Genomic DNA, 16,475 nt, shown 5'->3' on the forward strand with positions numbered 1-16,475 from the left:
TGTGTTCAGCGATCCCGTTCATGGAGGGTGGCAGTTTCGGCTGTTTATTTCTCTGTGTTTCGGTTGAACGCTGGACAGTTCGACGACTTAAGGAGCCATTCATCTTGTGGATGGTTTTTGCACTTCCGGTCGACAGATCTCAGATTAAAGGTTGGCGCTGGGTGTTCACTCTGGTCTTGAGCTCCCATCTTGGTGAGCTCGGCTGGAGAACCTGGTTGCTGACGGCGTCATATTCCTACTCCCTTTGCCGAATTGGCCGTCGGTCACTGAGGTTAGGGAATAACCATGACCTGCCAACATTACTATCATTATAATTTATGTATGTAGTTGTAAAGATGTAAAGCTGCGCGCATACTGAGTATGCTTGGGATACCATTTGAACCGAACAATAAGTTGGCTAGCGTCTATCAAGAATGGACGATGTGGCATGCTCGACATGCTACTCGAATAAATTATGCCATAATGCTGAGCCGAAGGATGAAGCACATCGCATCGCGAGAGCCTTCTCCAAAACGCCATATAATATGATATCTCAACACACCGACCCAACAATCCCGCATGATCTTTTTCACTGCTACACCCATAACACCCTCCCAAACCGAACTTCGATCGATATAGATACGGAGTAAGAAAAAAAAAAGTTTACAACAACTTCAAATGCCCCGTCACCGAATCCACCACACTCTTGGGACCCAAAACTCCCAACACCGTGCGGCTCCCACTCGCAATCTGCGTCCGTCCAGCATCCGTAATCACCCTGGCGCAAAGTCCCAGACTGATCGCCTTAGCCTGCATCTCCTCCATCTCCTCCTCCGACTTGACCTGCAGCGCGATCTTCGCCTGACCTTGTGATTCCCACCGGCGCAGGATGCCGCTGTTCGGCGTGTACGCTGTCAGGTACTTGTAGCATGCGAGGGTAGCGTGCGAGCATTGGGCGGCGATTTTGCCTGCAACAGTAACAAAATATTAGCATGCGCCTACCAACATAATAACAATATCCATATCCATAGCCAGAGACGTAGATATAAGATGGTAAAACTGGGGACCGGGATATGCTTACCCTTCGTCATACCCAAATCCGTCCTCACGACAAGCACCAACTTCACTTCTTCATTGGAGCTATCGAAGTTGGCGAGCTCCGTGCCGTCGCCTTCTTCTTCACTGTCCTCTTCTTCTTCGGATTCGTAGTCTTCGTCCGACGAGTCCAGGTGCGGTTTCACGTTGTAGCTGTTCGGCCAGCCTTCTTTTTCTTTGTTGCTGAAGAGACCGAGGCTGCTGCCTTGGCCGATGAAGTAGCCGGTTATACCGGCGAGGATGGCGGTCGCGACCACGTAGGCGGCTGTGGAGGGGGTGGTGCGGTCGAGGTCGGACATTTTGGGATTGATTGTTCTCTTGGGGGTGGGTGTGGAAGGTGTGGTTTGGTAGAGGGATTGAGTGGTGGTTTTGCGGAGCGGAGCTGGATGTTGCTTCGTCGGCGGTGACGTTAGCGGGCCGGGTGGTTGGTTTCTACTACGATTGATTGTTAAGAGGTTAGTTGGGAGCTAGCTATGTCTATACTAGGTCTATTGGGGTTGTTGATTACGTACTGATATGCATGAAATATTGTGGAAAATAAATTGTTCTAGAATGTTGGTCTGCTTACTGTATTACAACTGTTAGGAGGCATCAACCCAAACACCGCAATCCAATTTGACAGGCGCTCTGCTTCATTATATACACATCCCAATCATTCTAAAAGAACTGCTATCTTCCCTTAGCAGCACGTCTAGTTCGGACGAGGAGCGGGCGCGCCGCCGACGTTTCCAAGGCGACGGCTCCTGTGACACATTAGTAGCGGATCGCAAACAGAAAGAATGCGATCAGAGCAAGACAACTTACATGAAGGTACGGCTGAAGAAGCTGATGCCGATCATGAAAAGCCAGCTGGGGATGGCACTGAAGCCGTAGATGACATATCCAAGAGGGAGCAGAAGGTTGTTCTGAGCGAGCCAGCCGTCCGTGGGGTGAAGAGGACCGTCGTAGGCAGGGGCCTTCTCCCAGACCTTCTCAGAGTGGACCTTGTAGATGGTCTCCGGGGTCACGGTGGTCGAGTTCAGGTAGACAGTATGGAGGGGAGTGTTGGGGCGCTCCTCACCAAGCTGGGCCTGGGGCACCTGGAGGAACCAGACCGAAGGAGCACCGGCACCCCAAGCAGAGCAAAGAACCTTGTTCTCTTCGCAGTCCAGCTTACCGAGGTTAGGAGAGGTGGGATCGGCGGAGAACAAAAGCACGGATTCCTAAATAGGAGGATTATTAGCGACTATTGTTATGAAATTGAGTGGGTGCGCCCCCTTTTTCTAGGGCTTGCTTACATTGAACGCTTTGTCTGCCTTGTCACAGCGACCGAAGCAAGTCTTGTTTCCTCCGGTGATGTAGACCAACCAGTCCTGGGGCTCCGAAGCGGGCTCCAGGTAGGACTGCCAGTTGGTCAAGTTGAACTCGGAGACGGTCTTCTCCTGGATCTTGGTCTTCTCGACGACCTTCTCAACAACGGCAGCGGCGGGGGCGACCGGGGTGGCAGTAGGCAAGTAGGACTTGGCCTTGTTGAACCAGCCCTGGACACGGTCCGCAAGGGGAACCTGCTCCTGAGCCACAGCGAGCGCTGGGAGGAGGGCGACGACCGGGGTGAAGCGCATGATGCTGAATCAGTTGATGACGCGTGGTCAGTATAGGGGGGTCGAGGGAATCTATCACATCCAAGGGATGGGTGGAAGAGAAAACCAACCTGAGCTGTTATTGAAGGGACGGGCGCACTTTGGAAAGAAAAAGAATTCAAAAGCCAAAGTACGGGACAGCAGGCAGCTGGGGAAGACAGGCACTTGGGGATGTTGAAGGTCGAGTGAAACGGCGAGAGATGTAAGCGTCGGCGACAGGTGGCCTAACTCTAAATGGCCGCCCGAGGATCCAACCGCCGCGGAAGCGGGGATTCCGCCTTCTGGAACACTTTAGCTTGACAGATTCGATTGCGCTGGGGTTCTGCGAAGATTGAGTGCAGATACCATACAACTATTTTGTCTACTAATTAGGTGGTGCATGTCTTATATGTCCCGAGTCTCTTTACTATGGCATTGTTGACATGTTGACACGCGGCAATTCAGTGGATCCGTGGAGCTATGTAGCATCCGGACAGCTTCACTGACAATGCGATGTGCAACCACAACAAATAATCTCCATATGGAGATAGGGTGATATCAACGGTGATCTAGGAGAATTAACGAGCAGAGAAAAAAAAAAGCAAATATGGATGCTTATTGAGTATGACAGGCACAGCATGCTGTTGTGATGACAGCTGTGTTGCTCGATCATGCTGAGATGCTCTCGCTGTTTCCATGAGCTGCACTCTCTGCCATCATGGCACCTTCCTCAGTATCACTTATTTGCATCTGTTAGTAGCAATGTGGCAGATGCAGTGTGGCAGCGACTGACAGATGTAGCTCTATGCAACTCATCGCTAGATGCAATACTTCAATAGTTTACTGCATCCATATTGTACCAAACCAATATATCCTCAATCGAGCTTCCGCCTTCGTTGTCAAGTATGATACAATCCTGGAAGAAAGCTGGGGCCTGTTTACTAGTCCTAGCAGCCATGGCTTGTTTCTCATTCGGTGAGGCCATCTACATCGTCGCCGGAAAGAATGGGGCTATTGTCCACTCCAAAGGTATCTTGTCTCAAAAGGGCAATGGTCTAACATGGCTTACTCGTTTAGCGATGACGGAGAGGATTGAGCCTCCCCCAAACACAACCATGGCGATCCGACGATCTTCCCCCACACCGGTTGATTTCCCCATCTGTAGGGACCCTCATGGCGCTGCCCGACCATTCTGTCTCCCAGAGAATGGTGCAAATGTGACAGTGGGTGGGACTTACTACATCACCTGGGACGCGGACTTTTATCCTCTGAATGCCACAATCACCATCGAACTGAGATATGCGGACTCCCTGGAAGGGGATTCGACATTTACCTCTGACAAGACGGACAACAGCTACGGATATACTCACATCCATATGCAGCAAGAATGGCTTCAAGGAAAGCAGCAGAACCCTCTGACGCTTTACATCATCGAGCTGGACTCGGTGTCAGATAAGCGGGCAAGTGCCCGACGGGGTCCAACCGTTGTTCTTCACCCCAAGCCAGTGCAGCATCGCTTGTCTCCTCGACCGATTTCCTTCAACAAGTTGGGCCTGTATATTGGCCTCCCAGTGAGTCTCAGCGTGGTCATACTCGTTGTTGCTGGTCTCTACTTTGGCATGCGAGACAGCAGGCGAATTGATCTGGGGAACATTGGGGGCCCGGGGTATGGCATTAGAAAGTCCAAAGGTCAGCGTCTAGGTCGCAACCGGTGCGAGTCAACGTCGGAGAGAACTGTGGATGAGACGAGCTCGGACATCACCGAAGTCGCCCAGCCCGGTGGAAAGGGAGCTTTAGAGGGAAGTCTCAGCTTTGGGTTCAAGCGTGATTCGTCGAAAACAAAGGGCTGGCAGGTGTAATTCAAGAGCATAAGAGCAGTGCGGCAAGACTAAGGCATGCAGGATTTGGTGCGCGCTTGGCCCAGTTGGTGGCAGGCTTTTGGTATTGTATAAACGAGCCCGTTCAGTGGTATGACTGTTATTGGACTAGTGTCTGCAAGAAAGACTAAAATCTCACGCTATCCTTCAACCAGAATAGGAAAGAGAACGAATGCAGTAGCCTAGGAGATAAAGAGTTAAAATGATGCTTTTAGAGGGTTTAGTGCCGGAGCATCCCACCCGCCATTACATAACCCACGGCTTCTCTACAGCAGCCAGTCTATACTAACTATTCTCCCACTCACCATGTCCGGGGCATCCCCCCGTCGCAACGCCTCCCACCTTGATATAGTTGGTTTGTGGAGTGAGCGATCCCTCAGCCGCCATGGATAAATTAACCAGGAATGACTCGCTGGGCGAGTTCGTCTGTCGCTTCCCCAACTGTGATGCCCGATACCGGCGCAAAGAGCACCTCCGTCGCCATGAGGCCAAACATATCCAAGATCGGACATATCCCTGTTCCATCTGTGGTCAGGAATTCGGACGAAAGTATACACAAAATTAGCTTGCAGCGCGCAAGGCTCCTGCGTGCTTGTTGTTCTGTCATTAGTAACGTGCGTTAGTGACACACTGCGGCGACATCTACGAGTGAAGCATCAGTTGAATGAACCCGTCCACCGAGCTCGACGCGCCTGCTCCAACTGTCGAGCCATCAAGGCTCGATGTGAAGGGAAGCCTGTTTGCACGGAATGTCAGCATCGGGGCATTCGCTGCTCTCTCCGCGAGGCGGAGGACTCCCCGGCGCCCGAAACCCGACCAGCGTCCGTGAGCCCGCGGCCAGCGGTGTCCAGAGAAGAACAGTTTGTTAAAATGTTCTTTGAGTTGTTTCACCCTCATTGGCCGTTTGTGCACCGAGGGACGTTTCGCATTCGTCATGAAATTCCCATGTTGGTCCAGTCCATGGTGGTGCTGGGCTTGTGGGCGAGTGGGGAGAGGAGCGCACGGTGTGCGGCTGTCGAGTTGCATGAGCAGCTGAATTCGGCGATTTTGCAGCAGAAGGTCAGTGCAAGTATCTGTAAATCGGTTATAAATGCTAATGCTGTTGCAGGAGAGATGGGATGTGCCCGATGAAGTACATATACCCCATTCGGGGTCGTGGCCATTGCCGATTTACCAGGCGATCTTATTACATGTCATTTTCTCTCTGATATACAAAACGCACGGCTCTCTCGGGATAGATTTGAAGCCGTCTGGACTAAGGACTGATACTGAGCTGCTGCTCAAGTGCCTGATTCGGAGCTGCCGTCTCCGGGGCATGTTTTATTATCCGCGCATCCTACAGCAATACCAGGAACCTGCGATTGCTCAATACATGCTGGTCAGTATTGAGGAAGTAAAGCGATTTAACATTGCACTGTATAAGGTGTGCACAACGATCTATGGCTCGACGGCGCTGAGCCAGATGGTGGATGGGGCATCGATGGGCAACATCCTTCTAACGGCGGATGAATTGCAGTTCCCGCTGCCGGAGAACCACGAGTTATGGGATGCAGGGACACAAGCGGAGTGGGATCGAGCCCTAGAGGGGATGAGCGTGGATGGGTTAGGAGAGTTTAGGGAGGATGAGTGGATATCGAAGCAGGCTCGGATGATGCATGTATTGGGGAATATTTAGCTCACTACGTACCATCTATAATTGCAGTGGTTAAAGCATATCAAATACGATCGATCAAGACTGTAATGTAAACACAATTAACTCCATTATCACTACATAAAGAACAAACACCCTCCATCTCTACCCCAGCAACCAACTACAAACAATTGAAACATAACATCTATGCCTCCACCCCATCCTTCTCATTCTTCGTAATCGTATCCACAATCGCAGTCTCCAAATGCGGAATAACCGGATCCTTCTGTACCCTCAACCCCTTCGTCATCCTCGCAATAGTGGTATAGAACCCTAGTACAACAAAGCACTCCACGACCTCATCATCCGTCATAACCCTCTTAGCCCACAGAATCGTCTCCTCGTTATTGTCATACGTGCGGATCGACTCCTCCACCAGCGTCAGAATACACTGTTGGCGCTCTGTCCACGTGCCCATAGCAATTAGCTCCTTCGAGGACAGACCCTTGCGCAGAGCCTCGATCTTATCGTCGCCAAGCCCGTTAAGGCGCGAAATGGGCTCGTTGATGCCGAAGAGGTACTCGGCGTTGATGAGGCCAGTCATGCGGAGGACAATGAGCTGGTAGTCGAGGAGTTGAATGGTGCGCTTTTCGCCGGAGAGAATGCTGTCCAGGACGGACATGATGGGGAGGAAGGTTCCTGGGGAGCGGGCATAGAGGCGGAAAACGGCGCGGTCGATGGGGAAGGACCGTAGGAAGGCGGCGTTGGCTTCGTGGGTTGGGGAGGGGTTGTGGATGTCGATGCCTTCGATTAGGGGGTATTTTGCTGCCATGGTGAGGGTTGGTTGGTTGGTTGGTTGATTAGGTATGAGTATGTGTGGTTGGTTTGGATGTTTTGGATAGTAGATTGTATAGGGTTATGGAGATGTCTGTGGTGGGATAGTAGATGGGTGTTTTTCTTGGACTACTTCTAACTTTTAAATACCGTGATTGAGGTACTGCTGATCAGTCCATCAATGATTATCAAGTCATGCCATATCGGTATATCAGCCTTTGGCTATTACTGTTCCTCGTATTGTCTTGCAGGATGCTGAAGGAGTATCAGGATGCCGAAGTACTTGTTTCAGACTCGCGCGGATGTCAGCATCACCAGCGGCAACGCTAACTGCCATGTGCGCCCTAGTATCTTACTCTCTCCCTCCACGGCGGGAGAGCTAATTAAGGCCCGCATGCGGTATGCCTTCTGATTGGATTAGAGACTGTATACACGAACTATACTATACGAATTGAATTTGAATGGAGTCAAGATGTATGAATTGCCAGTGATTTAAGATCATTCCACCGCTGCCACATATCCATCCATCTCATCATCAGCCCATACACACAACACACGTTCTTACTTCTCATCAACCCTACTATCTATCTACCCACCAACCAACCTCATACACTACAAAGTAAAAATGGGCTCAACAGACCCCTACCGTCTGGGCCGCGACGTCATCGCCTCCACGCGCCTCAACCTCCAACACTACATCTGGAAAGAAAGCATCGGATACCTCCTTCACCCATCCATCCGATTCCCCGACGCCAGCAGCAACAGCGACATTTCCATAGCCGATGTAGGGACCGGCACTGGGTCAGTACTCCCCCTTACACCCCCCTCTACATCTATGAGCGAAGCTCTAACAACAATGTAAAGAATCTGGCTCCTCGACCTCCACCGCCAATACCCCAACGCCACACTTCACGGCTTCGATATCTCCTCCGAGCAATACCCTGCCCCGGGATTCCTCCCATCTAACATCTCCCTCCGGCATCTCAACATTCTGGAGGAGATCCCAGAGGAATACGTGGAGAAATATGATGTCGTGCATGCCAGACTTCTTGTGCAGGTTGTATTGCAGGCGGGTGGAGATCCGAGACCCGTGATTAAGAATTTGATGAGACTTGTTAGTATGTATACTCCCATTCCCATTTTACCTATAGCATTTGAGGGTATGATACTAATATGTGGAATAGAGCCCGGCGGCTACATCCAATGGGAGGAACCCAACGACGACGCAGGCAACCGGCCCCTCGTGAAGAGTGATCCTGAGACTACGGTCTCGGAGAACTCGGAGGAGCTTATGAAGAGGATCGATGGGAAGTTTAGGTCGAAGATGCCTTCGTATGACCCCCCTCCCCCCCTCTTCCATACACTTAGCCCCTTCCTTCAGGAACATAATATAGATGCTAATAATTGATGGTAACAGATGGTCCATCCACCTCGCATCAACCCTAGCGGAGCAAGGACTGCGTGATGTTCTCCGCGATGAATGCCATCCGGGCACGTACACGCTTATTCTGGACCAGATGAATTATCTGGGTCTGTTTGGGGAGTTGATTAGTAAGGTGCCTGGGGAGGAGAAAGGAGAGTTGAATGAGTTGTTGGAGAAGGCGGCGGTGGAGGCGAGAGGGGGTGTCGCGTGGAAGGTGAGGCGGTTTGTGTTTTTGGCGAGGAAGTAGTTTGTCATTTTCTCTTGGCTTGGGGGTTTAGTATACTTTTAGATTAAATGAGATATATGTTCATACTTTTATTTTTTGGGAGTGTTTGTATAGTCGGTGGTTTGTTATAGGGTTGGTAGGGAGGTGGGGTGGTTGTTGTATGTTGACGGTTAGGCTGAGTATGTTATGTAGGGTTGGGTGTTATGAATTTGTGAGAAATGGTCGAGTATGATAGATTTTGTTTGATCTTCACCAGTGAAATAGGTGATAGCTGACTCAATATAAGGATTTTATGGTCATATACAGATTAGTTTCGTTGAATGCGCCTTCATCTAGATATGAACCCTCTACAGAACTGAGATATGTTTCTTTAACTTTGAGACTGATATATCTGACTTTAGTAAACCTGAATAAAGGGGAATAGTATATCAAAGTATAGACTATGATCAAATTCATCTATATCAAGAATCTAACAAACTCCTCAAAGACAATAACGACAATATCCAATCTGAGATCTAACTCTAATACACCCCCCGAAAAACAACCCTATGAACGCCCAACCCAAAATCAATGACAAAAGAACAACACCATCTCCCCTCTAATCTATTCAAATTCCACATCCAAATCCCCAATCTTCTCTCCCTTTCCCAACTCCCCCAACACCCTCCCATACAACTCCACCGCCCTTCTCGCCCCCTGCTGATCAAACACCCTCCCATCCCAATAAAACCTCACGACATAACTCCCCCTCTCGGCCCCCTTCCCCACCTCCAGCTGCACCCCGTAATTAAACTTCATCGTATTCTTACTCATCTTCATCACGATCCACCTCATCGCATCCTCCTCCTTCCCGTCAAATTTCTTCTCAAACGGCTGGAAACAGAACAGCGCTTTCGCGCCCTCCGCATCCCTATCCACTTCCAATGCCTCATATATCTCAGACAGTGAAATGGCAGCGTGGTCCGCGGAAGTCCAGAAATCTCGCTGGGTGTCTTGCAGCAGGGATTTAATGGATTGAGATTTGTCGATAGTGGAGAGGAAGGGTAGGAAGTTTGCGCATGTGCCGGTTATGCTTTGGGGATTTGGAATGGGGACGTTGCGGGCTGTTATTAGGGTGTCGTAGACTATGCTTTGCTTTTGCCCGTGGGATGAGGTGTTGAGGTGAGAAAGGAGAAGTGAAAACGCCGTTTGGAATATAACTGATGGAGTCACGTTGTGGGTTGTGGCGAGGGCGTCGATGCCCATGTATGCTGGGATGGGGTAGGTTGTTATGTTGTTCAATGATGGGTTTTGGAGGGTGGAGAGGTAAGGTGTTGTTGTGGTATCGTTGTGGTAGGGTTTAAGGAGATTCGTCCAGTAATCAAGCTGGGGTTGTTTCGGGAGAGAGGTGATGTAGTTGATGTACTCCTTGAAGGGGGTGCATTCTGGGATAGGTTCATTGCGCGCGAGGGCTAGGAACTGGTCGTCAAAGATGTGTAGTAAGGTGCCGTCGTAGGAGGCGTGGTCGAGCTTGATGACGAGGTCTTTGGCTCCTGTGGTGGCGTCTGTGAGGAGGGCGTAGCGCACGAATGGTCGTGCTGGATCGAAGCGCTCCTCCCAGTTGTTGTCAATGAGGGATTGCTTCTCTTCTTCGGTGGTGTAGGTGTGGTAGGTGAGGTTGAGGGTCGCATCGCGCAGAATAACCTGCACTGCTGTGCGGGGGTCGCGGTTCTCGTCTGCGTACAGGTACAGCGCACGCAGGATCTGGTTGTGCTGCGTGAGCTGCGTGGTCAGGCTGATCCAGCGTGTAAAGTCAAAGTCCGCTGGGAGACGCCGGACGGTCATGAGCTGCCAGAATTGCTCGGGCTTGTTGCCCTGCGTGAGGAACTCAACCTGTCCGGGGCTCAGGGGGTAGATGTCTTCCACTTCGGGGCGGGAGATGCCAAGCTGCGCGAGCTGGTTGTACATTGTTTCCGTCGGCTGGAAGGCTGGGACAGCTAAATCTGTGGATGGAGTTGCAGCAGCAGCAGGCTCCTCAATCAGCAGCGCGGCCTGGTCGCGCAGTGTCCGGGATGAGAGGATGTCGTTCACCCGCACCTGGTATCCGTCCTGGCGGAGGAGACTGACGAGGTTTAAGGCCGAGATGGAGTCGCCGCCAAGGGCGTGGAAGGTTGAGTTGGCGTGAATGTCATCGGCCGGGGTGTCGAAGAGCTTGGCCCAGAGGTGTTGGATTTTGTGCTCTGCGGGGGATGTGATGGCTGAGATCTCCTCTGCAGGCAAATAGGCCTTGAGTTCGTCATCAGCTAGGTCCTGAGCGAGAGCCAGCAACCGCTTGCGGTCGATCTTGCCAGAGCCCATGAGCGGGAAGTCTGACAGTGGGAGCCAGATCGAGGGGACCATGTACTTGGGCAGGGTGGTGAGATGGTCCTTGATTTCGTCCAGAATGGGCGCCTGCTCTGGAGCCAGCAGCACAACCTCCCTCGAGCCTGGGGCAGAAGTCGAGCAGAAGGCAACGAGCTGCTTCTTCTTGAGCACTGTGGCGGCAATAACAGCACACTGACTGAACAGCCCCGTCTGCATAATAACACTCTCGATCTCTCCCAACTCGATCCGATAGCCGTTGATCTTGACCTGGTCATCCTTGCGGCCGAAGAGCTCGATCTCCCCGCTGGGCAGCCATCTCGCTAGATCGCCAGTCTGGTAAATTATTCCGTCTGGCCGGTGCCGGAATACCTTTTCTGTGGCATCTGGACGCTTCAGATACCCCCTTGCCAGCTGCGGGCCAGCAAGACACAACTCGCCGACTTCTCCAGCTGGAACAGGCAGCAAGGTGTCTGGGTCGAGGATCTGCGCCGTCACATTGCGGTAGGGCCGGCCGATGTTACGCAGGTTCATGTCTGGAGTGACGTGCGTTGTGGTGACGCAGATGGTGGCTTCGGTTGGTCCATAGGCGCTGTGAACGGTGATGCGCGGCGCCCAGACGGTCTGCATGTGTGGAGTGACGGGCTCGCCGCCGGTGGCCAGGATTTGCAGGGTGGGCACGTCGTCTGGATGGAAGAGACCGGCCATGGTGGGCGTTACGCAGACGGCGGTGACTTGCATGGCGTTGATTAGGCCGGCTAGGTTGCCGACCATGGTGCTCTGGGGTGCTACGCAGAGCGTGCAGCCGGTAGCTAGGGCTGAGAAAAGGGAGAAGAACGATCCGTCAAAGGTGTAGTTCAGGGCCCAGAGAATCCGATGCGAGTTGTCCATCTCTGTCGACTCGATGATGCCCTCCACTGCTGTGGCTAGGGCTCGGTGCGTAAGCAACGTGCCTTTGGGCTTACCCGTACTGCCTGATGTGTAGATCAGATACGCCAGGTTATCCGGGGTGAGATCGGGGACGATCTCGCGCTGGATGGGCATGGCATCCCAGTCCAGGTCGTCGATCACGATCACATCGTACATGAGGTCGTCGAAGAAGCCGGCGCTCTGGCGGTCCGTGATGACCACCTTGGCTTCACAGTCCTCCATGATACCCAGGTTGCGCTCACGAGGGTTCTCCGGGCCAAGAGGCAGAAAGGCACCTCCGGAGACCATGACTCCCAGCATGGCAATGATGGTGCTGATGGACTTCTCCAACAGAAGAGGAACCACCTGTTCCAGGACGACGCCCTTGGCGCGCAGCAGCCCGGCCAGCTGGTTCACCTTGATAGCCATACCGGCGTAGGTGATGCTGGCACCGGTGGCATCTTCGACAGCCATGCGAGAGGGATAGTTGCAGGCGATGCGGTGAAAAGCAGAGTGGCCGAGCTCATCATCAGCTGGGCTGGTCTTCGCAACCTCCACTGGTCCATCGACCTCCCTCTGAACACCACTTACCACTCCATCTCGCACGAGTTCCAACTCCGCAACCTTGGTATCTGGTGCCTCTGCCGCAACCTTCAAAATATCAGCGACAGACTGCACCAACACTCTAGCATACCCATCCTCCAGCATAGATGACAGAGTCACGCGGCCCAAGTCCTCATTACTCAGCTCCAACTTGATGTAGTCGTGAGTGCCGTAGTTCTTCTCCGGCAAGATGGTCAATCCTCCAGCCGTAGCAGGCATATTATCCACCTTGATGAGGAAGTTGACCGTTGTGTCAAAAAGATCCTTTGGCTGCCGACTCACTTTCAGTATCTTGCGCAGGCCGTACTGCGCATGTCGCGCCACGTCCCACAGGCTAGCCTGCACGGAGGCCAGATGCTCCTCGAACGAGCTGTTCTGATTGACCTTCACCCGCAGCGGAGCAATCATCAGCGTAGGCCCGCTCATTTGCAGGATACCTGGTATGGGGGCTTCTCTTCCAGAGAGAGTAACCCCTACCACAACGTCCGGGGAGGAGGTGGCGCGAGCAAGAACGAGAGACCAAGCGGCGTAGAGGAGCATGCTGGGGGTGACTTTTAGTACGGAGGCTGTGGATTTCATGTCAACGGTTAGGGAAGCAGAGACGAGAGTCTGCTGCTCGGTTTGTGCGCCTAGACGGGTAGGAACTGCGCCGTCGAGGTACTTCTTCCAGAAGGTCTGCATGGTGGGTTCGTTGTGCTGCTGGAGATGTTTCACATATTGACTGAAGAGAGGGCGCTGGACAAGTGCAGACCCCGTAAGGAGGGAGGACAGGTCCTGAGGGAGGAACTCGCTGGACCAGTAGTCGAACAGCGCATGGTGGATGGTGATCACCAAGACATTGTCTGGCAAGGCAGCTGCGCGCCACCAGAGACCTCCAGCGTGCATGGACTTCTGGATCTGCTCCTGCATGTAGGATTTCACATCCATGGAAGACGTCTCCCAGGGGACAGGGGCGGCTTTACGCACCACCTGCATGAAAGATACCCCGTCTGGGATGAAAGTCGAGCGCAGGAAGATTTCCCTGTCCATGAGGGATGTCAGTGCACGCTTGACTGCCAAGGCACTGTGTCCCTTGAAGCTGTATGACCGGCTGTAGATGTACTTGGTACCGCCCATCATAGTGTTGGCGATGATGGCTTCCTGGAACGGTGTCACTGGGAAGGCGTCCTCGACGTCGGCCGTGTTGATACCGAAACGCTCGAAGGAGGGAGTTTCGCGCAGTAGCGTAAACGGCGCATGACCATTTACTGCAGTGCCTCCGGCCTGAATGAGACCAGCGACCTGAGCCAGAGACTGACCGAGAATGATATCCTCCACGCGCAGAATGAACCCATGCTCAGTCTGCAGCTGAGACACAACCTGGATAGCTTCCAGTGATGTACCACCTAGCGCCACGAACGAGTCTTCCACCGAGATATCCTCCTCGGCGAAGGATAAGAATCTCGCCCAGAGAGCGCGCACAATTATCTCCTTCTCCGTCAAGACCACCCCGTTAGTGCCATTCTTAGGTCTATCCGGCAGTAGCTGCCCCGACTTTGCGAAATCCTCGACAATCGCACGAATAGCAGCCATATCTACCTTTCCATTGGCATTTGTCGGCAACGCAGCCAGCGGCACCCAGAACCCAGGGACCATATACCGCGGCACTCTTGACGCCAGATACGTGCGCAGATTCGCCACGAGTGAGTCCCAGTCGCCGTCGGCGCGACTCACAACCACTCCCACAAGAGCTGTCTTCCCGCCCACGGCAGCGGGCACTACAGCCGACTGCTTGACTTCTTCATAGGACTGAATGACGGCGTTCGGCTCGGCCGGGTCCACGCGCTGACCGTTGATCTTGACCTGGAAATCGATCCGGCCGATCATCTCGATTGACCCGTCGGCGTGGCGCACAGCAAGGTCACCTGTGCGATAGAGCTTGCCCTGACCGAAGGGGTTGGGAATGAAGCGACGGGCTGTTTCTTCGGGGTTGTTCAGGTAGCCACGGGCGAGCTGGGCGCCACCGAGACAGAGTTCACCTGGGATGAGCAGCGGAGAGAGGGCGGTGGTGCCGGGAACGAGGATGTAGGAGGTTGTGGTGTCGAAGGGCTGACCAATGATGCGGGATGAGCTCTGGCTATCTTGGAGTCTGTAGCGCCAGTTGAGCTGTGTACATTCGCTGAGGCCGTATGAAGACAGTAGCTCGACGTGATGCGACCAGGTTTGTACCACTGCTGGGTTTACCAGCTCGCCGCCTAGGACCATTCGGCGCAGTGAGGGCACGTTGTCCGGTGAGAGGAGAGATGCTGTGGTCGAGGTCATGTCGACGGAGGTGATGTGCATGCTGTTGATGGTTCTGGCCAGGTGGACGGTCAAATTAGCCTTGCTGGCCAGGCACAGACATCCTCCGACGCTGAGCGTGGCCCACATGGAGCGCTGGGCTGCGGAGAAGACGGGGTTAAAGAAGAGTAGCTGGCGTAAGTCGAGCATCTTGGGGAAGGCCAGGAGACCGTTGTACGCGGCTTGATGCTCTAGGAGGACTGCTTTGGGCTTGCCTGTTGACCCGGAGGTGTAGATCACATATGCCAGAGAGGTGACGTCTTGATCGAGAGACAAGTCACTGTCGTCGTTGCCCATGGACTCGCTCAGCAAGTCGCGGACCTTGTGCTCGCGAGGAAATTCACCCGCAGTGTCTGAGTCCACCAGGACGAAGTCTGCCTGGACATCCTCAACTATGAAGGACTTGCGGCTGGCCGGTGCATCGGGGTCCAGGATCACGTATGCAGCGCCAGCCTTCAGGATAGCCAGCAGGGCAACGATGAAGTCAGTCGACGTGCGCATGTGCACGGGAATGTAAGTTGCACCGTATGAGCGCAGTAACCGGGCCAACTGGTTTGCGCGTTTATTCAATGTGCCGTAGGGTAGAGGAGCATCCAGCTCGAATTGAACGGCGTGAGCGTCTGGTCTCAGCCGAGCCTGTTTCTCAACTAGGGCGTGCACCAGCCCGCGACGGGCCCGGATGGCAGCCTTACCGTATTCATGGAGTAGCTGTCTCTCAGCTGGAGATGTCAAATTCACCGCTGCGATGTTTACGGACGGGTTTTCAACCACCTGCTGCAGCGTAGCAGCGAAGTGGTCAAGGAGTACTCGGACGTTGGTCCGGGGCACGGCCAGATTATGCCGCATGCTCAGCTTCAGCTCAGAGGATGCCGACAGGTTTAACACGAGAGGAAAGTCAGCATCGGTTGTCATCACCTCTTCACTGTCATCAGGTATAATAGACACTTTGACTTGCGGCGGTGCGGCGCCTGTTTGCGTGAGGATGTGCTTGTAGCCCAGGTGCGAGTGTGTTGCTGCTTCCGCACTGACGGTACCAACGTGTAGGATCCACGATAGAGCTTCCATATCCTCTGGCACGGACAGAACCAAGGGGAAGTCCTCCTGATCTTCTAGCCCCTGCTGAGTGTACTCTGGTCCGAAGAAGGACCGGTCTCGTCCGGCTACCGTGAAGATAGCGGTGCGGTGGCCACCCGCCGTGTGTCGAATAGATACTAGGGCCCATATCCCATAGATCAAATCATCTAGTCGAATGCTGTATCTCTCACTAAAGTCTAATGCCGCTTCGAAAAGATGCTCAGGGGCCCGGATAGTAGTCTCAGATCGTGGCCATTGGTGATCGAGAGGGAAGGAATGGAGTTGGGGTTGCGCTCCAACATGGGAAAAGAGGTCGGTCCAGTATTCTGCGGCAAGTTCTGGGTCCTGGATAAGCTGTTGGGAGATTTGCTCATGGCCCTTGAGAGATTGGTATGTGGGAGGCGAGACAGGATGGGCGTCTTGGATCTCGTAGTAGGAAATCATCTTGTCACATCAAGATGGTAATCAGAAAATAGGATATGCAGTAGGAGGTATCAATGCCTCTACTTTCTTGCTACCAATGCATGATCCTGGCTAGATAATATGCTCCCTGGTCTTGTCTGATCCC

At 53.1% G+C, this 16,475-nt stretch overlaps 6 protein-coding genes across 6 annotated transcripts; 3 read left to right on the forward strand and 3 right to left on the reverse strand.

Moving 5' to 3' along the window:
* Positions 1–642: 642 nt before the first annotated feature.
* On the reverse strand, positions 643–2,675 carry BO79DRAFT_225091 (aminoacyl-tRNA hydrolase; the record flags this gene model as incomplete). Its single annotated transcript, XM_025683714.1, has 5 exons — positions 643–947; positions 1,061–1,391; positions 1,777–1,817; positions 1,889–2,276; positions 2,352–2,675. 5 exons carry the CDS (start codon positions 2,673–2,675, stop codon positions 643–645), a joined length of 1,389 nt encoding a protein of 462 aa, XP_025543627.1.
* A 902-nt stretch (positions 2,676–3,577) lies between these two features.
* Positions 3,578–4,531, forward strand: BO79DRAFT_275249 (DUF4448 domain-containing protein; the record flags this gene model as incomplete). The annotated part of the gene is made up of 2 exons (XM_025687649.1): positions 3,578–3,701; positions 3,750–4,531. The coding sequence occupies 2 exons, from the start codon at positions 3,578–3,580 to the stop codon at positions 4,529–4,531; spliced, it is 906 nt and encodes a 301-aa protein (XP_025543628.1).
* A 339-nt stretch (positions 4,532–4,870) lies between these two features.
* Positions 4,871–6,224, forward strand: BO79DRAFT_285021 (C2H2 type zinc finger domain protein; the record flags this gene model as incomplete). The annotated part of the gene is made up of 3 exons (XM_025688310.1): positions 4,871–5,098; positions 5,173–5,608; positions 5,658–6,224. Exons 1-3 carry the CDS (start codon positions 4,935–4,937, stop codon positions 6,222–6,224), a joined length of 1,167 nt encoding a protein of 388 aa, XP_025543629.1. The 5' UTR covers positions 4,871–4,934.
* Positions 6,225–6,384: 160 nt separating this feature from the next.
* BO79DRAFT_138714 (uncharacterized protein) lies at positions 6,385–7,011 on the reverse strand (the record flags this gene model as incomplete). Its single annotated transcript, XM_025678167.1, has 1 exon — positions 6,385–7,011. One exon carries the CDS (start codon positions 7,009–7,011, stop codon positions 6,385–6,387), a length of 627 nt encoding a protein of 208 aa, XP_025543630.1.
* Positions 7,012–7,638: 627 nt separating this feature from the next.
* Positions 7,639–8,683, forward strand: BO79DRAFT_137968 (S-adenosyl-L-methionine-dependent methyltransferase; the record flags this gene model as incomplete). Its single annotated transcript, XM_025678141.1, has 4 exons — positions 7,639–7,814; positions 7,878–8,131; positions 8,198–8,345; positions 8,431–8,683. The coding sequence occupies 4 exons, from the start codon at positions 7,639–7,641 to the stop codon at positions 8,681–8,683; spliced, it is 831 nt and encodes a 276-aa protein (XP_025543631.1).
* Positions 8,684–9,265: 582 nt separating this feature from the next.
* nrps7 (putative nonribosomal peptide synthase) lies at positions 9,266–16,351 on the reverse strand (the record flags this gene model as incomplete). The annotated part of the gene is made up of 1 exon (XM_025687650.1): positions 9,266–16,351. The coding sequence occupies one exon, from the start codon at positions 16,349–16,351 to the stop codon at positions 9,266–9,268; it is 7,086 nt and encodes a 2,361-aa protein (XP_025543632.1).
* Between the last annotated feature and the right edge of the window lie 124 nt (positions 16,352–16,475).

Source organism: Aspergillus costaricaensis, assembly GCF_003184835.1.
Source record: "Aspergillus costaricaensis CBS 115574 unplaced genomic scaffold BO79scaffold_4, whole genome shotgun sequence".
NCBI classification, from domain to species: Eukaryota; Fungi; Ascomycota; class Eurotiomycetes; order Eurotiales; family Aspergillaceae; genus Aspergillus; species Aspergillus costaricensis.